This window comes from Danio aesculapii, chromosome 18, assembly GCF_903798145.1.
Source record: "Danio aesculapii chromosome 18, fDanAes4.1, whole genome shotgun sequence".
Taxonomy (NCBI): domain Eukaryota; kingdom Metazoa; phylum Chordata; class Actinopteri; order Cypriniformes; family Danionidae; genus Danio; species Danio aesculapii.
The window spans coordinates 41,497,758-41,522,983 of NC_079452.1; the positions used below are offsets into that span (position 1 = coordinate 41,497,758).

The following is a 25,226-nucleotide window of genomic DNA, read 5'->3' on the forward strand; positions in this document are numbered from 1 at the left end:
ATGTTTTATGCAGCGGATGCCCTTCCAGCCGCAACCCATCACTGGGAAACGCATGCACACTCATTCAAACACACATGCAGACAATTTAGCCTACCTGTACGCATGGACTGTGAGGGAAACCGGAGCACCCGGAGGAGACCCACGCGAACGCAGGGAGAACATGCAAACTCCACACAGAAACGGCAACTGACCCAGCCAAGACTCAAACCAGCGACCTTCTTGCTGTGAGGCGACAGCACTACCTGCGCCACCCCACACTTTTTTTTATTAAGACACTGTATATATCTTATGTGCAACATATAGGCTTATATGCTGATATATGACCCAGTGATATTTATTTTTAATCAAAATCTGCTTTAAATTTTTTAAATGCACCATTGTATGCATGTATCGCTGTCATGTCTCAAGCATCATTTTGTTATGTTATTAGTAAATAAAAACCAATTTAATTAGGTCTTTGTATGTCATAATTTCTACATGTATCATCAGCGATGGGCAGTATTTATCATACATTTATTTCAAATACATATTTTAAATATAAAATAGTATTTTGTAATTTGTAATTGATAGGGTTGATGGCTTAAAATTTTGGTTCAAAATACTTGTGTCTTTTAGCACTTTGTAAGAAGGCTGCATGATGACATCATAAAAATGCGGCCTCTGATTGGTGCTTTCCCAGTTATTTGCCCAGTTGATTAATATTGAAGAAGGTGGTCAATGCTTGGAGTATGGAAGGAAATTATGCATAACATCATGGCGATACCAGTACTTCACTGGCTGTTTAAATTTCCAGTAATGAAGAGGGAAGATGTCTGCCTAAAGATGTCAAAGTGGGACAATATTTAATAATACAGCAATTCAGTCTACAGACTAGTCAAAAACACATAACTCGGGTTATATCTTAAAAAGGAAGAAAGAAAAAATTTGTTTAAAAATTAAACACTTCATATATCACCCTTTTAAAATATAAGAATGAAGATGTTGAAGAATTTAAGAGGTTGAATAATCATTATACAGAGATTATATCACTTTTACTGGCCACACAATGGGTGGACACATAATCAATAGATATAGTACTATATTCTTATCTGCATAGAACAGGGCTTTCTGTTGGAAATTTGTACAAAAAAAAACAAATGCTCAAAAAAGAAACAAGTAAAACATAGATACTCATGTAGAGTAGAGGTGAACGAGGTGGCAGAGAATCTGCTAAAACTTGCTCAGAGAAGAGCTGTTGCTATCAAATTTTGTTTACTTCACATTTAACAGTGAAGGGACTGATCAAATAGGCCTATTAGGTTTGCAAAGAAGCATGCTTTGTAAAATATTTTGTAGTATTTTTAAAATACAAAAATAGAGTGTTTTATTTTGATACATTTATTGCTGCTGTATTTTGTAGTTTATTTTAATACACCTAAAAAAGAGGGATTTGGTATTTTATTTCAAAATACATTTTAATGTATTTTTGCCCATCCCGGTGTATCATAATTTTGAGCTTTTAAGTCATAATTTCAATTTTCTTAAACAAGATTTCCCCCAATAAACCAGAACATACAAAATGCTAAAAAAAAAAATCTGTTCTTTGAAAAGCCTTTAACATGGCATACCTTTTACAGTCTATCGGTGTAACAGGTGGGACTTTCATTTGATTTACCATAAGCTTAATGAAACATTTTGTTCACTTTATAAAAAAACACTTCAAACAGAATTTTACAACATTATGAATTTTATATACTTCTTTCTGAGGTTCATCTATAACAGCAAACATACAGAAAAAGATGAAGGGCTGATATGTGCAAGACAGACTAGGTGAGTTTTTGCATTTATGATTCAAATGTATGTTTTTTCCCTATCCGAATAATGTGTTTGCTTAACTTTTGGACATGCAGTATACAACCCATGTGATAATCTAACATTTTTCTATTTAGCATAATTCATTTCTCTAAGCAGATTACTTGGTTGATATGCTGCAGTTCCATAAATATACACACATATATATAAAGCATTTCTTAAGAATTTGTGCCAAAACAGACAACAAAAAATGAAATTGCAATAAATGCAAGAACAAAACAAACTAGGTGACGTAAGCCATACACATTTTTACCATAGTATCTAACCCCATTTGAACATATTCAGTCTCAAAGACTGAATGCCACTACAATATTTTCAAGCTTGATATTAGCACCCATAATACCATCAAATTATATTAACAAAGACCCAAGCCTGAAAAATCAAGTGCAGTTCCTTCCAATCTGATGGTATTGTGATTTATGATCGTCCCTGTATCACATAATCATTATCAAAATATTGCACTTGGACCATGATATATGCTAAAAAAACAGTGAGCTGCAGCAACTACTCCTAATATCAATCTCATGCCATGTGGTAACAAGTGCTCCTGGAATCTATTTGCTGTGAGTTGTTGTGCGCTTCTTGTAAAAGTGTTTTGGCAGGGCATTTTTAATACTTCACCATTAGTGAATATCAAAGGTTTTAGCTAGATTTTACAAAGATAAAATGACATTTCACACGAGTTGTGGTTCATGGTGACATACAATAGGTATTAAAAGCCCATTTTATGAATCCTCTTTAGTTGGAAAACATCTGTCTGAACAAAACAGCTTTAAAAAAAGCTGGTATAAGGATCCACATTTCTTCAAGCGATCCGGAGTTGAATGATCCAGAGTGATACAGTCTCATTGAGTAAGTGCACCAGAGGTGTAGATGAACGTCATTTAAAAAAAGCCTATAATCTCTCATATTATATCTAAGAACTATTTCTTCCTGTACAGCTAATTATATACATTCCAAATGTGCATATTATTGCGACAGTAGGAAATGAGGTTGCATATTTTAAGAATACATGTATTGCGTTGAATACCTCAAGACATTATATGAAGCTGACCCTGAATGTGTAAAAAGAAAAACACACAAATGCATTGACACTACGCTAAACAGGAACAAATGGTGCTTTGTGCAAAAATCTAATGGGCCTTTGCCTTCATTTGGAATGTCTTAGGGAACTCTTTAACCCATATGGTGAGCACCAAAGTCATGGGCGATTGATTTTATTTTCCTTTTAACGTCTGTGAATGTAAGACTGGGGAATGATGTTAGGAGGTGCACTTTTTAACTTAAATAATTATTGGTTGCCCTTTATTTTACAATATATTTATTTACATGCACTTACAGTCTTTTACTTTTAAAAAGTACTGGGTAAAGGTGCACTGAGCAAATTTTGCTGAACAATTTTGTCATTTGAAACAAATACGCCTATTGCCCATGACCTTGCAACTTTTGCAACTGCTATCTCTTTATCGATATAGTTATAGTATATACACCCTTTACTGCTGATTGGATGTATTTTGGAACTCTGTCCAACACTGTGGTGAAAAGCATTTTCAAATATTGCTTAGTGCACCTTTAAAGTTTGGTTTTGGGTAGGTTGAGGTTTAATATATACACTAACCGGCCACTTTATTAGGTACACCTCACTAGTACCGAGTTGGACACTCTTTTGCCTTCAGAACTGCCTTAATCCTTCATGGCATAGATTCAACAAGGTACTGGAAATATTCCACATACTGTAAATATTCCAAAGAGAATCCCCGTTCCACCACATCCCAAAGGTGCTCTATTGAATTGAGATATGATGACTGTGGAGGCCAATTGAGTACAGTGAACTCATTGTCATGTTCAAGAAACCAGTCTGAGATGATTTGCGCTTTTTGACATGGCGCATTATCCTGCTGGAAGTAGCCATCAGAAGATGGGTACAATGTGGTCATAAAGGGATGGACATGGTCAGCAACAATACTAAGGAAGGCTGTGGCATTGACACGATGCTCAGTTGGTTCTAATGGGCCCAAAGTGTGCCAAGAAAATATCTCCCACACCATTACACCACCAGTAGCAGCAGCCTAAACCGTTGATACAAGGCAGGATGGATCATGCTTTCATGTTGTTGATGCCAAATTCTGACCCTACCATCCAAATGTTGCAGCAGAAATGGAGACTCATCAGACCAGGCAATGTTTTTTCAATCTTCAATTAGCCAATTTTGGTAAGCCTGTGTGAGTTCAGTTTCCTGTCAGAGGTTCAGTTTCCTGTTCTTAGCTGATAGGAGTGGCACATGGTGTGGTCTTCTGCTGCTGTAGCCAATCTGCCTCAAGGTTGGACGTGTTCTGCATTCAGAGATGCTCTTCTGCATACCTCGATTGTAACGAGTGGTTATTTGAGTTACTGTTGCCTTTCTATCAGCTTGAACCAGTCTGGCCATTCTCCTCTGGAATCAACAAGGCATTTGCGCCCACTGAACTGCCTAATAATAAGGTGTACCTAATAAAGTGGCCGGTGAGTGTATATAGAATGTACATGCAAAACTGGACTGTAATATTAAGTGTAACCAAGATATTTGTAGTGCTTTGAGATATATGAAATGAAATACACATACATATAAAAGACAATTCAATAAAATTCTAAGAACTGCAAGTTATTAGCTTGTCATTTTTGGGGGAAAAAGTTCTATTTGTCAGATATGATTCTTTTCCGATGGCAGAAACAAGCTTCCATCTATTTCAGGAGTGACGTCAGTCACCAAATCTGCATCTATTTAATCTAACACTGGTCATATACCATACTGGCCAGTTAAAAATAAAAAATATTTGATCATTTGAACCTAAATAAAGTGCACCTTTAAGACTATAATATTTTAGACATCGCCTGGCCCAATTCTTGAAAATGGAATAATCTGAGATTACCCATAACAACCAAACTATATAGATATGACCCTAAAACCAGCATATTCCTTTGTGCTTCAGTTAATGCTCTAAGTGCTTTTGCATTGTTGTGTTTTTGTGTGTTTGTGTGCACGCAGGCCTGTTTCTGCATTTTCCTTCAACACTCTCCAGCAGCAATCAGCTCGCCCGGTCTGGCTAGTCTTCTGTTTTGCTCATCCTCGTCCTGTTCATATAAGGTATGATGAATGCTCAGCAGCGGGAGTGAGGGGTTTCGACTAAATGGCACAGGCTGGCTCTCAGGCTTTGTCTCCTGGTTGAGGGGACCTATAACTTTCGGGGAGTCTAGAGGAGGAGGCATGCTGGCCGTCCCACCATTCAAATAGGAGTTTGTGGGAAGAGTGGCTGTGGAGAAGGCAGTGGTGGTGGACAGTGGAGGAGACTCTTTCTTTTCTAAGGGAACAAAAAGATTGCACAGAATTATCAGTAATATCAATAAAAACGATGTCAATGATATTTTGTTAAACAAGTTGTTTGGTTACACTTTATTTTGATGGTCGATTTGTTTAATTAAGTTACATTGCATCTACATGCCAACTAATTCTCATTAGATTATAAGTAGACTGTTAGGTTGGGGTTCGGGTTGGGGATAGTGTAAGTTGGTATGTACTTGCAAAGTTTCTTATAGTCAGTTAAATGTCTGTTGAAGGAGCAGTATCAACAGATATTAAGCAGACAGTCTACTAATACCTTAAATGGACCATCAAAATAAGTGTTACCAGTTGTTTTAAACCCTACAAATTAATATAGGCATTGCAACATTATTATGTAACAACATAAAATTAAGTTTAAAATAATTAACAGTACATAAAAGTGCTATTAAATTATTAGTGTGGGAAATATTAACCAATGTGAGCAAGGTAAAAATAAAATGTGATGCAGAAAAAGAAAATATGGATAAGATGGCCACTGCCCTTAAATAATGTTATGCCAAAATCTACTTTACAGTACATAGCCTGTGGTAAGTACAAAAAGAAGCCTCAGGCTACGTCCAAAACCACATATTTCCCTGCTATAGTATGTGAGCCAAGTAGTATTTCCAAATTTATTTATAAAACATCATGACCTACTACTTCAGGTGAGATGCTGTAGTATCCATCCAAAGGACGCTATGCTATCCCATGATGCCAAGCAACAGAATTCATGAATGGGAGTGAAGTGACACAACTGATGCTGGTAGGTCATATGATAATGACTAATGGCAGCAGTAATCCATTCATACTACTCACATGTTTTTAATGGTTGTTTAGCAAATTTAAATTAAAACATAGCAGTAGTAAGTAATTTTAGACGCAGCCCCAGTCTATATAACAGTGCCATGGGTGATCACAATGAAGCCATTTTTATCTTAATACATTCATTCATTCATTTTCTATTCAGCTTAGTCCCTTTATTAATCTGGGGTCGACACAGCGGAATGAACAGTCAACTTATCCAGCATATGTTTTACGCAGCGGATGTCCGTCCAGCTGCAACCCATCTCTGGGAAATTTATCTTAATATTTAATCTTTAAATCTTAATGAAGACGCCAAAACATAAATATGCACGGTCATTAAAACTTAGTTAAAACAAAAACTTTTGCATAGTACTGTATATTCTAGAACAGGGATGGGCACACTCGGTCCAGGAGGTACAGTGTCCTGCAGAATTTAGCCCCAACCCTAAGCAAACACACCTGCCTATAGATTTCTAGTGAATTTTGAAGACAACCCTGCAGGCACAGTACGTCAACATGACGTCATATTGACATTGTATAGGGACATTGGATTTTGTTTGGAAATGAAAATCAGGTTGAACCAAAGAACCAAACGTCAGAACCAAACGTCAGGCCGACGTCAATATCTAACGTCAAAATAACGTTGTCCATAAGGGCTGACTAGACATTGAATTTTGGTCACCAGACGTCATGATCTAAATCTAACCTAATATTAACGTCTTATGATGTTGTGTGCCTGCTGGGAATGGCTGCGTCCGAAATCGCCTACCACTCAAGTAGATATTACATTTGAATTTGAATACACGACCATTAGAAAAGTATGTTCTACATAGTATGCATGTCAGTACTACGAATGGAACTCGGACGAACTATATCCACCATTTGTCATTATCACGTAACCTACCCACATCAGTTGTGTCGCTTTACTCCTGTTCATGAAGTTTCTCACATAGCATCATGGGATAGCCTAGCATCCATCAAATGCACACTTCAGAATCTCGCTGAAAATAGTAGGTCATCCGGGTACTTCTCACATACTGTTTTGCGAATACTATGAATTCGGACATACTACTCAGCTTGCATACTGTTTTTAATGTACTATATCTTATGGAAGCATGCGATTTCTGACGCAGCCAATGATTAGCATATTTTGGTGTGTTTGATTAGCATAGGACGAAAAACTCTGCAGTGACACCAGCCCTTCAGGACCCAGTTTGCCCATCTTTTTTCTAGAATCTACCATATTTTGGGTTCAAAATTCATAAATATTATGTTAATTTGTGATCACCTTGATTTTTAGCAATATTTCAAAAGCCAACTGAAAAATCCTACTGGCTTTTTGTTAAGAAAACCCAACTTCTGGGCTTGCCTACAGAACCCAGGAGGCACACAACATCATAAGACGTTAATATTAGGTTAGATTTAGTTAATGACATCAGGTGACCAAAGTTCAATGTCTAGCCTATGTCTAAGGACAATGTTATTTTGACGGCCAATAAAGATGTCAAATTACGTTGATATTTGGTTGACATTAGGTTGTGTTGGAAAGTTACCAATATCCAACGTCCAAGGTGTAACATGATTAAATGTTGATATTTGGTTGATTTTAGGTTGGACATTGACGTCGGCTGACGTTGGGTTTTGACGTCAACCTGATTTTTACTTCCAAACAAAATCCAACGTCCCCACTATGTTGGGGTACGTTGGGGTACAACATCAATATGACGTCATGTTGACATCCTGTGCCTGCAGAGAATGTGTTATCACTGCACCCACTCTATAAAATGTTCTATATTGATAAAAAAATAAAACAACATATATTTTGATTTTGACTTTGATTTTGAATTTTTGCATCCCTGAAGACAATCCAAGCATACTGTACCAGTAAGAGTAGATGAGACATGGACAACTGTATGCGGACCCTCAATATACACACTACTGATAGAGTGCTCAACAGGGGGAGGCTCAGGGTTGACTGTTTCTGCTTTCTGGATAGTCAGCATGTAGGGATGAACATCCAGCGAGAGGTTAAGAGAGTGTTTCTTTTCTATATTAATTGTTTCTGAAAAATACAATGAGAAAAAAACACTAGAGAAGGATTCCAACCATATTAGCGATTCAAATTAAGCAATTTCACAACCCAGGCTCATTCTGAAGTTACCCCTATATACATTTCTGGAAGCCGCCAAATACGTCACAGGAGCTACATATTTTTTGTTATCGCGAATCCATCAGAGGCCGCTGTGTACTCTTTTTGAGATCTCAAATGTCTCGAGTGCCATTCTAGCCTGCTGTTCTCACGTAAATCCACCAGAGGCCGCTGTTGATTGACTGTTTGACTGATTCACCCTCCTAATTGCCTAAACCCAACCATTAATGTTTTCAAAAGCACAGATTGACCCGACCACCCACTTCCCTAAACCCAACCAACAGTTTTAAAAAGCAATCCAGAAAAAGAAAAGCCCTCACCTAATTTTAACACATTTTCAGATTTTACCACATTTTCACCCTGTTATTTACTTGTTTATTTTTTTTGGGATTATGTTTTCGTTTTACCCACTTTCTGGAACCGTTTCTCACCGGACTCGAACCTCATCGTCATAGTAAGCGTGAAAGGAACAGCGTCCCGTAGCGTTAGTTTTAAAAAATGAAATGCAGCCACACGTACTTCTGGCTACATAATTTGCGATCTCTAGAAATGCATTTAGGGCTTCAGAATGAGCCTATGTTGAATTTCAAACAGGTCAAATTATAGTAAGCTCTTTTAAAAGGTCATTATTTTGTTTATTGAGGATAGGATAGGTTAGCAACCAGCCATTACTCCAACAATACCTTTGCTAGTAGGAGGATACTGTGTGCTCTTGCTGTCCAGAAGTGGAGCAATAATACTATCTGCTACATTCTTCCTTCGGACTGGTTTAGGTTTCTCTGCCTTTATGCTATTTTCCAGTCTTGTTAGAGTCAAGGGTTCCTGTATAAGAACAAAAGGTACATTGCATTTCATCAGTAGAAAATAGATCATAATAACCTACTCATCATACACATAACAATGAACAAGAATCTAAAGCCAAGAATTACTTTAAAAGACTGCGGCAAAGGGTTAGATGTGGGGATCCACTTCATCTTTTTGCGAGGTCTTTTGATTACCGAGGGCTCTCCTCCCAGCTCTCCCACACCGAGCACTGAGGGGTCCATACTGGGGTCAATAGTCTGGATACCAGAGTCTCTCACGGTTGGAGTGGCATCGTGGTTTGATTGAGCCAGCGCTGCCAGCAGCTGCCGCACCACATTATCATACATGAGGTCGCTCTCGTTGGTGATAAAATCCAGTCTGTTGAGAGACTTAATGTGGTCTCGATTCTCATTACAGAACATGGCCAGAATGTTAATGTCACAAAACTGTGACTTCTGCCAGCGCCGGCGTGTTTTAATGCCGACTTTGTGTAGCTTGTCAAAGACAAAATTGGACTTGCGCACTACAAACAAATGCAGCAAGTTCAAAAGGATAATAAGGTTCATGGTGCACAGCAAAGAAATGTCCACAGCGGCCATGATGCGCTGGAGTTGCACGGCTGGTAGCTTGCAGTTCACATTCAACCTCAGTTCAGGAATGCTGCTTGTGTCTGGCGGCTCGCCAAGTGCACAAGTAAACTCATTCTGCCTCTGTCGAGCATAGTACGCGCTCAGGTATGTTATAGGTATTGAGCTGAGGCAGATGATGGCTAAATGTCTCGCCAGGTATAGCTTAGCAAGAAAGTTACTCTGCCCTCTGCGCTCAAGATACTTCTCAAACAGGTTCTGCTCGGGACTTTTCTCCTTCTCAGCATTTTCAATGATCTCCCGTCGCTCGCGCTCTGTAATTCCTGGCCCTTTGGATTGGATCTGCTTCTCGATCTTGGGCGCCCTGCCCTCCGCTGCCCTGTGGTAGCAGTTGTCGATCTCCTGAAGGAGAAAGTTGAGCTCAGAGGTGAGGCGAGTGGAGGCCATGAACTCCCATCCCAGGGCAGGTATGTACATGATGCCTGCGAAGGCCAGCAGAGCGTAGGGCAGAAACTTGTGTTCAAACAATGACGGGCGAAGTTCAGGGTCGACTCCAGGCACTGAATCTCGCAGCTCTGTCCAGCAATAGCCTCTGGCATACAGGGCCTGGTCTCGTGTGAAGTTGTGTGGGGTGTAGCAATATATAGATTCCTCTGAAAGAGAAAGTGATAGAAAATCACTTTACAAAATAATCAAAATGATTCCATACTAATCAAGTAGATATCTCCAGTGTCGAAACCCAGTCACATCAATAGATAACTATACAGTAACTAAGGCACTGATTTCTGTTTTGTTTTAATCCATCTTCATTGTCCACTTTGACTTTCCTGATATCTTTTAGTGGAGTTTTGATTTATAATTTCTTCGGGGCTTTTGATTGCTTGATTCTGACGGGCTGATGAATGTTTTAAAGAAAATAATGAAAATGATAGAAAATAAAACACACCACCTCTGGTCAATTATTTTAAGTAAAGTTTCATAAATTAATTTCGAGAGTTGCATGTGATATGATTGAGCATGACTGGCTGCTCATCTGTAATCAATAATAATCCAATCAGATTGATCCAAGCTTACAATAAATAGACAAATTTTCCCCTACTGCTCTTCGTTTTGGAAGAATCCCCCCATCCACCCCACCTCCTCCTTTTCCTCCCTTTTCTAAGGAAGCTCTCGAGACCTACCTTATCTCGGATCCCCATATATGCTTATTGACTAGGCAGGAGCCTTGGGCTGAATGATCTCTGAGGTCAGGGTTCTCTCCCAGGACAGCATGCCAAACCTGCTATTAAAGCCAAGCATATCTAAACGGGAACTTTTCAATTGCACAATTTACAAATTAAATGTAAATAGACAACAGAAAATGACAGCAGCTTTTGTTTGTGCTCTGATAGCAGAAAAACAATACCGAATGTATAGTAAGTTTGTGTTCGAATCATGACTTCGAGAACAGTCCGCATTTAAGATTTTTTCTTCTTTAATTTTTTCACCTGGAAGTGGTTGAATGTGAACAAGCTATAAAAAAGACAGCTGACTTGTATTTATCATCATCCACTAATGATGCTAATCAGAGTTATTATCATTTCATAACACAATTTTGTTAATTCTTCATTAAAATAAATCTGAATTAAAATAAAGGTTATATAGTTGTAGTTATAGCTAATGTTCTTGATGTTAACAGGCCTTAATACATGATTTTATGTACCTTATAAAATGTTCATAAACAAACATATCTTCTATTTTTTTCTCAAATACAAAAACTATAACCTAAACTGTGTAGAAATTAACACTGGACATCACAACTGTCTCTGTTCTGGAAAATCTGGCAGATTTGTTTCTAGTAATGAGCTGTCATCAGCTTTCTATTAAGTGGACTGGGATTACTGTGTAAGGCACTACATGTTAAACCAATGATGAATTAGTGATAAAACAAATGCTACATTTATCTGCGCCAGCTGGAAAAAGATAGAGATATAATTCTTCCACAGCTGCTGTAACTCTTACAGACACCTCCACATTATTCTGGGTCTCAGTGGATTACACTCCTGCACAGAATCAATAATGTAAGTTAAGCAAGATAATGTGGTCATAAGCTAATATTTTAGAATGAAAATGTACATAATAATTGGTGTGTCAAGGGAATAGACCTATATGGTTATAGGATCTATATATTTTATAGATTCCAACTATTGTCAATGCATTTAATCCAAGAAACAGCCTCATCCAACACAACAACGAGGGTTTGACCTTCATTAATATTCAAATAAGTGATTCTGTTTAAAATAGTGCAATGTTAATGTAGTAGCCCTAAAATTGTATGAAGATGCAGATTAGCTGCAGTCTCCAAGGTATTCCAACTATAGCTTTCCAAAGCATAAATGTTTGTATAGTATGTTTCCAACAGTTATGCAGATTTAAACTATACTGCATGTTTCTGCCCAGCAGGGTTCTCAATGTTCAGTCACAGCCAGTTGGTGCTGCTATGCAGTAAGACTGACTCAGCGTTTAGAGTAAACCCCCTCCCTACCACCACAACCTCTCTTTAACTCTCTCTCTCTCTTTTTCCTACTTAATCACGCTATGATCTCTCTGGCAAAAATAATTTAACCACTCAAGTGCTGGACAGCAGTGGACTGTAGGATGACCGAATGTCTGATAGAGCCAAGTTGTGTAAATCCAAAACAATTTCTGATTTATGTGTATGCCATGTCAGCAATATTTCTTATGTACTATCTTTAAAATCTATAGTTTGTATTGGCATCAACCCAGCAGGCACACAACGTCTAAATGCTAATATTAGGTTAGATTTAGTTTGTGACATCAGGTGACCAAAATTCAATGTCTAGCCAGCGTCTGAGGGCAACGTTATTTTGATGTCCAACAACGATGTCAAATGATGTTGATATTCGGTTGATTTTAGTTTGTGTTGAAGAGTAACCAAAATCTAACGTCAAGCCAACATTCTTAAACCAACGTCATATTGACGTCAAATATTGACATTTATTCGTCAGGTATGGCAATCAAAATCCAACATGTGATAGATGTCATGTTAGTAATGTTCACACAACGTCCAGCTGTAACATCATTGGACGTTGATATTTGGTTGATTTTAGGTTGGATGTTGGCCTGACGTTGGGTTCTGACGTCAACTCGATTTTAATTTCCAAACAAAATGTAATGTCCCCATAACTTTAGGGTACAACATCAATCTGACATCATGTTGACATCCTTTGCCTGCTGGGCAGTGATTACATGAAAAACATTTAACATCTCCAGAAACATTTCATTGCATCAAAGTTTCTTTTAAAAATAAATGTTTTGAACGCTCTCTTAAAAATAAAGGTTATAAATAGTGGTTATTTATTCAATAAAATAAGACTTGATACAAACAGAAACTTCACAGGTCTGCTGCACCAATAACATGACTGAATGCTTGAGCTCTGACAAACTCATTAGTTTTTATAATTTTGACATTTTAATCTTGTCTTTTTATAATTTGATGTTGATTCATTAGATCCGTGTTTCCCAACCCTGTTCCTGGAGGCACACCAACAGTACATATTTTGGATGTCTCCCTTATCTGACCTATTCATTTCAGGTTTTTGAGTCTCTTCTGATGTTCTGATGAGGTGATTCAGGTGTGTTTGATAAGGGAGAGGTTGAAAATGTGTACTGTTGGTGTGCCTTCAGGAACAGGGTTGGGAAACACTGCATTAAATGAGAGGATCAGAGAACAAGCATCCATGGTTTTCAGTCACAATACTCGCGCAGAGGAGCTGTCAAGTTTCTGTTTGTGGCAAGCTATAGGCAACTAAAAAATTTTTCTCCCTTATTATTGAAGAGTTCAGATGCAAAATCCTCCTGTGTGTAGGTTCAGTAGTTTCATTTTCCTGGCAAAGAATAAGTTCTTTTCATGGTCTTTAAAGTGAAATGACCCAACATAAACAAAGGAGGCTGAGAAAAATGCTAATTTTCGATGGAAACTTCAGATGGCACTTAGAGGTTTTTGCATCTGAACTCTTCTTTTGTTGATGAAATTAGCACTAGCTCTAAACTAGCATGAAGAACTTTTACCATACACGAGACCTCTCTACTGTACACTGTAAAAAATTATTCTGCATTTTATTTTTTCAACATGATTTTGTAAGTTGAAGCAACAAAGTTGGTCATAAACCTGGTAAATTTTCACTGTCCCAACAAGCCTGTAATAGAGTGTTTGTCAACTCAACTTAAAAACATATGCTGAACCAGCATCCTTTAAGTTGCGCCCCATACTTCCAATCCAGAAGATGGTGGAATATGCACCATTAAGTCTGTTTGCCAACTGCCAGTTAAACACCAGAAGAAGTCAGACACATGGGATGTTTTTACCAGATTTTTTAATTGTTCAGTCATTACATTTGGTAAGTAATGTTTCTTAAAATTTGCGTTATAACTTGAAAAATGACATATATGAATTGATTGTTAATGTATTGTTTCCAATATAAATGTTTTTAGAGCAGATTAGAACATTGCTAACACAGATGGAGTTTGGCCACATTTATAAAGCTTAGTAAAGTTTGTTTTAGGTTTGAATTTGCTTAATATGTGTATTACACTAGTACTAATATATATATATATATATATATATATATATATATATATATATATATATATATATATATATATATATATATATATATATATATATATATATATATATATATAAATAATTTATTTATTTATTTATTTATTTATTTTTAATGGATATCCTGTTTATATACAGTAGAAGATATTTTGGTAACTCATTTAAATGTACTTTTCTCACTTTCAAGGTTGTTCCCAGAGAGCAGACTGCCTTATTAGTTTACTTATAGTTTTTTCAGTCGCTTTGGTGCATTTCCCACAACCCAATTTACATTTGCACAACAGCTAATGCATTTCTCAAAACAATTAGTCATTTGTGCACATCATAGTAGCAGTTTCTCATTCCTTCCAACACATTGCAAATGCTTTTGGACATGCATCAATTGCTTTCATACAACTCTCTGATGTTTTATAACATTTTAATATCATTTGCTTATGTCATGTCAGTCAAAATTAACTAATCTTGTGAATGCTGAATAGTCATTCCATATAAAACTAATAGGCCTCATTTCATTATCTGAGTCATTACATACAAAAATGTTGAACTAGTGGTCAAAATCTGTCAAGCAAATTTTATAAAAAGAAATTTAAATCTTTTTTTTTCCCCAGAAAATGTCTTCTAAATTGAAAAATTTCATGAATTATTTTCAGACCTTTGTATGTTGTAGGTTCAAATCCAATTTGTACTGCAATATTGTTTACAGTTGTGCACAGCTCTACCCAAAGAAAGTTTATGCTTGTTGTAAATAAGGGTGTATTGGTTCTTTTGCACAATTCTGTGAATACATTAGTATTGCAAAGAGCATATGCAGTAAAAATGTGAAACATCATACATCTTCAGTGTCTTGTACTCAGATACCTCCCTAAATGCAGTGATGTCTAACTTTACTGTAGTTTTCAAATGGCTGTGCAAATAGTATATAGTGCTGTCTTGAGCATTTTCAGGAAGTGTCACCAAAATCTGACATTTTTGCATTGGAAAAAGGAGGAGTAAAAAGGAGTAAACTGTCCAAATGAAAACATGACAAAGCCATTTGACTATCTTGTTCATAAACAATGTTGTCAGGACTTTTTTATTATCTTGATGTCACTGACATTTTCACTGACATGAAGACTTGCTTTTGAGGAATGAGCTCTCCATTTTGAGCAAGTGACATGCTTTTGCATGTTATCAACTAGGTTTTGCAGTTTGTACTAATTGTTTTGAGAAACGCATTAACTATTGTGCAAATGTAAATAGTGTTGTGAGAAATGCACCAAAGTCACTGAGAAAAACTGTAACTTGAAAATGTAAGTTAATGTATTTAAACTAAACTTAGCAAGTTCTGCTAACTTGATAATGTAAGTTAACCTACTAAAAATAAACTTTGCAAGTCCAGTTAACTTGAAATAAGTAGTTGGGTCAATTATTTAACTCTGTCAACTAAACATTTTATTAAGTTTTATTAAGTTTAAATGTACATAGTATTAAGTCAATACAACTTAACTGAGTCAATGCAACAAGATGACTTAACTAAGTTAAGTTGAGTGAACAAATCATTTTTTACAGTGTACTAACGAATCTGTGGTTGAATTATATTATTAAAATGTTCCAAAAATGTTGTTTTTTGATGAACTGTAAATTGAGAAGGTCTTTGGGGAACCACAAATGGTTCTTCAACAGCATTACTGTGAAATTCCATTCTGGGTTTTTCTTTTAGAAATGAGGTGTTATCTGAAAAGTTTTTTGGAGAACCAAAGATTACATAACCATAACACTACATCACTGCAAAAAAGTGCCCACCACTAACCTGCAAAGTTCCGTGTGAAAACTAATGTGACCAGCAGTATGGGGATGATGACAGTCCCAATAGTGACGACCCGGTCAAAGGGCAGCTCTAGTTTGAGTTGCACCATGAGACCCGCGAGTGCCCCGCCTTTCTCATCCTGTGTGGATCCCGGCATGATCAACTCCTTCAACTTCTCACCCGCAAGCAGAGCCGTGGCCATGTCCAAGTTCTGCTCGAGGATATTCTGCATTCGGGCCCCAGCAGCCTGCTGCTCGCCACCAACTTCACAACACTCCTGATGACACTTCAAGCTCCTCCTCCCCCAAACCCGTCAGCCACTGGATTGGCTGAGGGCTTTTCCTTGCAGCAATATAATGGCCTATATGTAAGAGGTGTTGACTTGGTTGAGAAAAGTGGATCTTCAGACAGTCACAAAGAAAGATTTGTGGTCAAACAGAGTTGATAGGTTACTTATGGCTGATCTTGTCAGAGGTAGATTGATGATTTGTTGTTGTCGCTTATATAGTTGTCTTAAATATTTAACTTCTGCAAAAAACCTGCAAAATGAACAAGATATTTCAATCAGAATGGGAGTTAACAGACACAGACTATCAAGAAAAAAACTACTGAATCGAAACAACAAGTTTGTTGCACAAGCACATGTGCGAACTGGACGTACACTGTTTATTACCCCCCCCCCTACCTCCCCAAATGTGTTCATAATATTAAGCAACAATATCTGTTAACAGAATGTTTGACTGTTTTTGACATTCATCAGAACGCTTTGTTTGAATGGGTGTGGTGGACTGTAGACTCAGAAGTCAATGCACACAGCTGTGATTGGCTATGCATATTAACCAGACCCCCTAGTTTTAAAATTTGTTTTTTTGATTTTTTGCGCTAAAAGTTACTGATTTTGTGGCGGTAATTCCCAGAAATTTGCAGACAATTTTGAGATAAAAAAATAAATAAATAAATAATTATAATAATGAAAAAAAAATTATATATATAGTAGTATTTAGGCTATTTTAGGTGTGCAATCTGAAACAATGACAATGACACAAATCATAAAAATCTGTTCTCTTGTCAAGACAAGACCTAAAATGGTAGGGATTAAGACAAAGGGAGTTTGTGAAACTCATATTTTTATCCACGATCTTACTTTACCTCAGATTTTACTCCCCGGAGCATCTGACATCATGTCACAAATAGGTCATGCGTTAGGGCTTCCCCTACCGTAATACACCTAAAACACAGATTGCTGTAAAACTCTTCAATGGCAAGAAGGCATTTTCCCTCATTAACTGCAGGGAAAGAGTTAAACGAAAACATTTATCGATTTGACGCACACCATAAAACCATCCATACATGTAAAGCACAAAAAATATCCTTCAATTCGGTCACGTCCAGCGGCCGTCATTCGTGAACCAATTTCTATCTGTTCCATTTCTCCAATTGCTCCAACTTCCTGAAGTGCGTTTGCAAAACTCTTCACACAATTCTCCTAACTGACTTTCAGCTTGGCAAAGCAGTTCATTTCACATTCAAACTAGCAAAACACTTTATTCAGGTCTCAAATAAACTCATTCTTCCAGAACACTAGCAAAGGTTGACAGCTGACAAACACACTTTGTCACCCACAAAACAATGACCTAAAAAACACTAACAACATGTAGCATTACAGTGTTTTGTTGTGTCAAACAAGAACACATCTCTGTTTATAACTGCAATATATGTTACTGGAATGAATCAGACATGATGCATAATTCGTTAATATTTTATGTTGTTTATTTATTTATATTTTTTGTCATTCTAAATTACAAGAATTTGTAAACACCATCCACTAATACATTTACAATAATAATGCTAATTTGGCTGGTTAAACGGCATTATTAGATTTGAAATATGTTTTAATAAAATATTGCTGTTGGATTTTGCTGTCTTATTCAGTTTTGCATGATGTTATTGTTTTGAACATTAGTTTAACAGTTTTGAAAACAGTATGTAAGCATGTGCAAAATGTCCTGTATGTACAAAGATTTTTGGCAATTGTTGTGTCCGAGGTAGAAAAGAATTCATGAAATTTGAGAGATGTAGTCATTGAATGCATTTTGTGCCAAACAATGATAACTGATCCTCAGTTTAGCCCACATAGACTTCTGTTGTGCTCACTGTGTGAAGAGTTTTGCAGAAGTGACCCAAGTATTGAAAAATTTCCTAGCGTCTGTAAAAAACTGTTATACCTATGATGGCTTTATGGGTTAATATTGAAATTTTGGTGAACTATTTCACAAGCACTTTAGTTTAAGGACCAATTCTCACTACTAGATATTAAAGTTTGAGGACAAACTTTATGGTGGCTTGAAAAGCCGAGTCTGAATTAGCATGTTACTAGCATGAATTAGCAAGTAACTAGCATGATTCTAGCATGAATTAGCATGTTACTAGCATGTTTCTAGCATGAATTAGCATGATTCTAGCATGAATTAGCATGTTACTAGCATGTTTCTAGCATGAGTTAGCATGTTACTAGCATGTTTCTAGCATGAATTAGCATGTTACTAGCATGATTCTAGCATGAATTAGCATGTTACTAGCATGTTTCTAGCATGATTTAGCATGTTATTAGCATGATTCTAGCATGAATTAGCATGTTTCTAGCATGAATTAGCATGTTATTAGCATGATTCTAGCATGAATTAGCATGTTACTAGCATGATTCTAGCATGAATTAGCATATTACTAGCATGTTTCTAGCATGAATTAGCATGTTACTAGCATGATTCTAGCATGAATTAGCATGTTACTAGCATGATTCTAGCATGAATTAGCATGTTACTAGCATGATTCTAGCATGAATTAGCATGTTACTAGCATGATTCTAGCATGAATTAGCATGTTACTAGCATGTTTCTAGCATGATTTAGCATGTTATTAGCATGATTCTAGCATGAATTAGCATGTTTCTAGCATGAATTAGCATGTTATTAGCATGATTCTAGCATGAATTAGCATGTTACTAGCATGATTCTAGCATGAATTAGCATATTACTAGCATGTTTCTAGCATGAATTAGCATGTTACTAGCATGATTCTAGCATGAATTAGCATGTTACTAGCATGATTCTAGCATGAATTAGCATGTTACTAGCATGATTCTAGCATGAATTAGCATGTTACTAGCATGATTCTAGCATGAATTAGCATGTTACTAGCATGATTCTAGCATGGATTAGCATGTAACTAGCATGATTCTAGTATGAATTAGCATGTTACTAGCATGTTTCTAGCATGAATTAGCATGTTATTAGCATGATTCTAGCATGAATTAGCATGTTACTAGCATGATTCTAGCATGAATTAGCATGTTACTAGCATGTTTCTAGCATGAATTAGCATGTTACTATCATGTTTCTAGCATGAATTAGCATGTTATTAGCATGATTCTAGCATGAATTAGCATGTTTCTAGCATGAATTAACATGTTATTAGCATGAATTAGCATGTTATTAGCATGATTCTAGCATGAATTAGCATGTTACTAGCATGATTCTAGCATGAATTAGCATGTTACTAGCATGATTCTAGTATGAATTAGCATTTTACTAGCATGATTCTAGCATGAATTAGCATGTTACTAGCATGATTCTAGCATGGATTAGCATGTTACTAACATGTTTCTAGCATGAATTAGCATGTTACTAGCATGAATTAGCATGTTACTAGCATGATTCTAGCATGAATTAGCATGTTACTAGCATGATTCTAGCATGTTTCTAGCATGAATTAGCATGTTTCTAGCATGAATTAGCATGTAACTAGCATGATTCTAGCATGAATTAGCATGTTTCTAGCATGAATTAGCATGTAACTAGCATGATTCTAGCATTAATTAGCATGTAACTAGCATGTTACTAGCATGATTCTAGCATGAATTAGCATTTTACTAGCATGATTCTAGCATGAATTAGCATGTTACTAGCATGATTCTAGCATGGATTAGCATGTTACTAGCATGTTTCTAGCATGAATTAGCATGTTGTTAGCATGTTTCTAGCGTGAATTAGCATGTTACTAGCATGTTTCTAGCATGAATTAGCATGTTACTAGCATGATTCTAGCATAAATTAGCATGTTACTAGCATGATTCTAGCATGAATTAGCATGTTATTAGCATGATTCTAGCATGAATTAGCATGTTACTAGCATGATTCTAGCATGTTACTAGCATGTTTCTAGCATGAATTAGCATGTTATTAGCATGTTTCTAGCATTAATTAGCATGTTGTTAGCATGATTCTAGCATGAATTAGCATGTTTCTAGCATGAATTAGCATGTAACTAGCATGATTCTAGCATTAATTAGCATGTAACTAGCATGTTACTAGCATGATTCTAGCATGAGTCAGCTTGTTTCTAGCATGAATTAGCATGTTGTTAGCATGATTCTAGCATGAATTAGCATGTTACTAGCATGACTAGCATGTCACTATCGTGTTGCTAGAACCTTTCTAGCAAGATTAGCATGTCAGTAGGATGTTAAAACTGTTAGCGTGTGTTAGAAAAGCCAGTCACAGTCTCTGGGACAGTTGCTAGGGTGCTGAAATTGGTTGCTAGGGAGTGGCTAGTAAGTTTAAAGGTAATCAGTGATTGGCTGCTGGCTAGACTGAGTTGAATGAGGCCAGACTCTAGTCTGTAGGACAGTCTGATGCAGAGTTATGAGCTCACAAAGGTTGATCCAATGTTAAGTAAATGGGAGTCTTTTACAATGGAAGTCTATGGGACAGTTGCTAGGGTGCTGTAAGTGGTTGCTAGGGAGTGGCTAGTAAGTTAAAAAGTCATCAGTTATTGGCTGCTGGCTAGACTGAGTTAAATGAGTCCAGTTAGAAGTCTGTAGGACAGTCTGATGCAGAGTTATGAGCTCACAAAGTTTGACCCAATGTTAAGTCAATGGGACTTTTGGGATTTTTCTGGGTCGTTTTTCGGAAAACCCAAGGTCGGATCAGTTAGAAAAGATATAGCAACCCGAGTCAGACCAGTTTGAAGGTTTGACGAAAGTTTGAAGTATGTAGCTTGAAAGGCCTAGGAGGAGATACACTTAGAAATTAGTCTCAGAAGAATAAGAAGAAGAAGAAGAAGAAGAAGAAGAAGAATAATAATAAGTTTAAGATAGATAACAGTATGCTGGCTTTTCAAGCCACCATAATAACTACTGGCTTATTACCTGTCTATTATTATAAGTACTGTACATATTCTGCACAATCTTATTCTACATCCCTAATCATACCAATATCTAAACCTAAAACTAAATTAATAACTAAGTGGCAAAATGGCAGTTTATTGTTGTTAAATGTCATATGGTAAATGGTTTAGAATTGCACCTTAAAATAAGTGTGACCGCTATTCCTTGCATGTGTTTTGAAGATTAATGTCTGATAGGTTTGGAACAACGTGAATGAGTAAATGCAGTATTTTCATTTTTAGCTGAACTGTGCTTTTTACTGAAGGTGAAAATGTGGTGTCTAAACATGAAATGTGACAACTGCACATGCCACTATGAAATTCCACGTTTTTTTAATCCATTAACCAGCAGAGTGTGTCAATCCGCAGAGTCCTTTAAGAGCATGTACTAGTGACAAGGACAAAAGGACACAATGACTTTCCTACTAGAGGCTTCATCATTCAAGTCAGTCCAGATTAGAGTATAAGCATGGCGCACAGTTGACCTTTAACTCATTGGAATTTCTATTGCATATTTCTGAACTACAGATGGAGCCTGATATGTTGAAGTGTCTTTGCCAACGGTATAAAAAGACACCAGAAAATAGCTGTTGTTCATTTTGAAATCAATATATCTCGCTTTGAGCCCAGGAAATCGATAAGGAGCAGCTTTCTAACAAATGGAAAAAGCAACAAAAATGGCAGGAACTCCATGTATGTAGGTTACCTTAAATATGGATTTATTTTCAGGATGTAGACGTAAGTGAATCATATTTTCCCGCCTGGACACACTTTAAAGATGCTTTATTTTATAGTAAAATGTAAACTAGTTGTCAGAGCTGTGGCAAAAAGTAGTGGTGTTCGATCTTTTAGATGGTACAGACCCACAAATATGGTCACTCACCTATCCTAAAAATTAATTTTTTTAATAATTATTATTTTATCTTTTTTATTATTATTTAAAGGGCCTCTATTTTTATCCATTTTTAAGATTTTACATAAATCTTTTGAGTCTCCAGAAGGTGTCTGTAAAGTTTCAGCTCACAATACCGATCAGATTATTTATTACACCTTTTTAAATCTGGGAAATGTGAGTTGTTATAACATTGTAGCTGTTTTTTGTTGCCTGTGCCTGTGGTTTTCCCCACCAACTGTTCCCACGTGTGTGTCAGAGCTGTAGCCTTCATGTAGACAAACAGCACAGTGACAGACAAGAATGAAGCAGATCTCCTTTACTACAAAATGAACCTTCGCTGAGGCCAGCTTCCAGCCTCCGCCACTGAGACTGCAGCTCTGCACAAGACGTTTGGCCAGCGGAGACATTAAAATGGTCATGCCCAATTGAGCCTGGTTTCTCTCAAGGTTTTTTTTCTTCACTTTCGCCATTTAGTGAAGTTTTTTTTCCCTGTCCGCTGTCGCCACTAGCTTGCATGGTTCGGGATCTATAGAGCTGCGCATCGTTGGATTTGCTCTTCAATATTTGGACTCTCAGTAGTGATTATTAAACCACACTGAACTGAGCTAAACTGAACTGAACTTAAACACTACAAACTGAACTACACTGTTCCAATTTACTATTACCCTTTATGTGAAGCTGCTTTGACACAATCTACATTGTATAAGCGCTATACAAATAAAGGTGAATTGAATTGAATTTAACGTCCACAAACCGGGATTGAAGCATCTGCTTTTATAATTATACTGACACGCGGCTGTGGTGATAAAGACAGTAAAATTACTGTAATTCATTACAAACATGCACTGTTTTAATCTTGTAAATCTCATTCTTGATCATTTGATGATGATTAATGATCACAGAGAGCTGAACAGATTACTTTGTGCAGATCCTGTCTTATGGATATGATTATACATGTTACTACAGAGTCATGTTAATACGCATCTGTCAATCAATTCAGTGGGTGGTGGGGAAACCGTACTCTTACGTCACGTTGTGGTGGGCCTCAAAATGGGAGGGATTTGGATCCTATTTTAATGTCAGGAAATAAAAAAGAGACACTATACCTACACACAGTTTTGTCCAAACAGATTACAAAAGTTGATTTTCATCATAGGCGCCCTTTAAAAATTTTTTGGTTGGTTGTTTTATTTATAATAAAATGTTTATTTATAATCTTAATAAAATATTTTCTTTATTTAAAATTTCTTTTTATTTACCATTTTATTCATTGTAACTTATTTTAGAAATAAAAAATATGTAATTTTAAAGATTTTCGACTGACTTTCTGGCATATAGGGCAGCATGATACTGTCGGCATAAAGAACTGTTGTGTTTGTGATTGATTTGGTTTTATTTATGCAAACAAATAAATAAATAATATATATACAGTTGAAGTCAGAAAAATTTGCCCCCTTTTCATTTTTTTTCTTTTTTAAATATTTCCAAAATAATGTTTAACAAAGCAAGGAAATTTTCACGTCTTTTTTCTTCTGGAGAAAGTCTTTTTGTTTTATTTTGGCCAAAATAAAAGCAGTTTATAATTTTTTAAACACCATTTTAAGATCAAAATTATTAGCCCCTTTAGCTATATATTTTTTTCATAGTCTACAGAACAAACCATCGTTATACAATAACTTGCCTAATTACCCTAACCTGCCTAGTTAACCCAGTTAACCTAGTTAAGCCTTTAAATGTCACTTTAAGCTGTGTAGAAGTGTCTTGAAAAATATCTAGTCAAATATTATTTACTGACATCATGGCAAAGATAAAAAAAAAATCACTTAATAGAGATGAGTTATTAAAACTACTATGTTTAGAAATGTGTTAAAGAAAATCTCTCTGTTAAACAGAAATTGGCAGGGGGCTAATAATTCTGACTTCAACTGTATGTATATATATATATATATATATATATATATATATATATATATATATATATATATATATATATATATATATATATATATATACAGTATATATACAAAAAAGTTTAAAGTCTGTGTTTTTTTAATTAAGCTCTCAAAATTAAATCGTTATTTCCATCACAATAGGTTAAATATCTGCATCTTAAAATAGCCTAAATAAGTTGACAACTATCCATCTGCATTAATGATTGGTTAAATGAGGTTAAAATTAGTTTTGCATTCGGTTGGTCTAATACTGCTGAAGTAGATCACCAGATCAAAGACACCATTCAACAATTTTACTTCATTAGTGTTTGATCAACAGGCCATGTGTTTAATATTCTGCTTATAAATTATTACAACTAATTCTGTCAATCTGAAATTTAAATGAGAATTTAGCTATGCCAGTCAGCATTTATAACCGGCCTGGTCAGAGACAACGAGACACCAGAAAGAAGACTGAAAAACTCTTTTCAGGTTTGATCAAACTCTCAAACAAGTTGATGGCGATTATGAACGTCTCGTGCAAACTTAAAGCAACAGCATATACATAAACACCCCGAGACATAATTTAGTTTTATCGACGATATGTAACAACACTGTCCGACACAATGAGACATTGTGGCAGTGAAAGGTTTAAGATCAATAAAGGTCATGCAGTGCACATCACTTACCCTCAGTCGAGGAGCTGTCCATCACTGGATCATCAGGCTATATCTCTGCCTAGAAGAAAACAAATCAGTACAGAAATATGATTAAATATATGAGACTAAATTCAGCATGAGAGACGGCGTGTACCGGGCTGCTTGACTCGCATCTTCATGATGTCACATACCTGTCAGATTACTCGATTACACCGAGGATCGCGGAGAGCCAGTGTTGTGCCTCAATATCAGGGGGAAAACCTCCTCACAACATACAACACGACCAAACAGACCCACAAACACACAAAGAGACGCGGATGCAGGGACTTGTGCTTTAGTGTTGAGCATCCCCGGCGTCTGAAGGGTTAATCTGCAGTGCGGGCGAGCCGTTTCAGCGTGTATCCGGGCACACACACCGGTTTGTTCCGCCTCTCGCCATACTCTCGCCCTCCCCTGATATACCTCACACACTTCTCCGGTTTACACCATCGGCGGCTGCACAGACACACGCTCAAGGAGATTCACTGCCACCGGCGGCTTGTGTGCCTCATACGA

General features: G+C 36.5%; 1 protein-coding gene across 1 annotated transcript; it reads right to left on the reverse strand.

Annotated features, from left to right (window-relative positions):
* Nucleotides 1-1,767: 1,767 nt before the first annotated feature.
* panx2 (pannexin 2) lies at nucleotides 1,768-25,128 on the reverse strand. The gene is made up of 7 exons (XM_056477816.1): nucleotides 24,863-25,128; nucleotides 24,702-24,750; nucleotides 15,967-16,502; nucleotides 9,092-10,206; nucleotides 8,846-8,984; nucleotides 7,896-8,075; nucleotides 1,768-5,189 (listed from the first exon to the last, which is right to left on the reverse strand). Exons 3-7 carry the CDS (start codon nucleotides 16,193-16,195, stop codon nucleotides 4,897-4,899), a joined length of 1,956 nt encoding a protein of 651 aa, XP_056333791.1. The 5' UTR covers nucleotides 16,196-16,502; nucleotides 24,702-24,750; nucleotides 24,863-25,128; the 3' UTR covers nucleotides 1,768-4,896.
* Nucleotides 25,129-25,226: the final 98 nt, after the last annotated feature.

Bases quoted from the DNA above. Each gene is read 5' to 3' on its own strand.
- panx2 (XM_056477816.1), bottom strand. From the start codon at position 16,195: ATGCAGAATATCCTCGAGCAGAACTTGGACATGGCCACGGCTCTGCTT. The intron at 10,207-15,966 runs GTTAGTGGTGGG...TTTCTCTTTCAG, and splicing joins TTTCACACGGAACTTTGCAG to AGGAATCTATATATTGCTAC. The intron at 5,190-7,895 runs GTACAGTATGCT...TTGTTCCCTTAG, and splicing joins TGTCTCATCTACTCTTACTG to AAAAGAAAGAGTCTCCTCCA.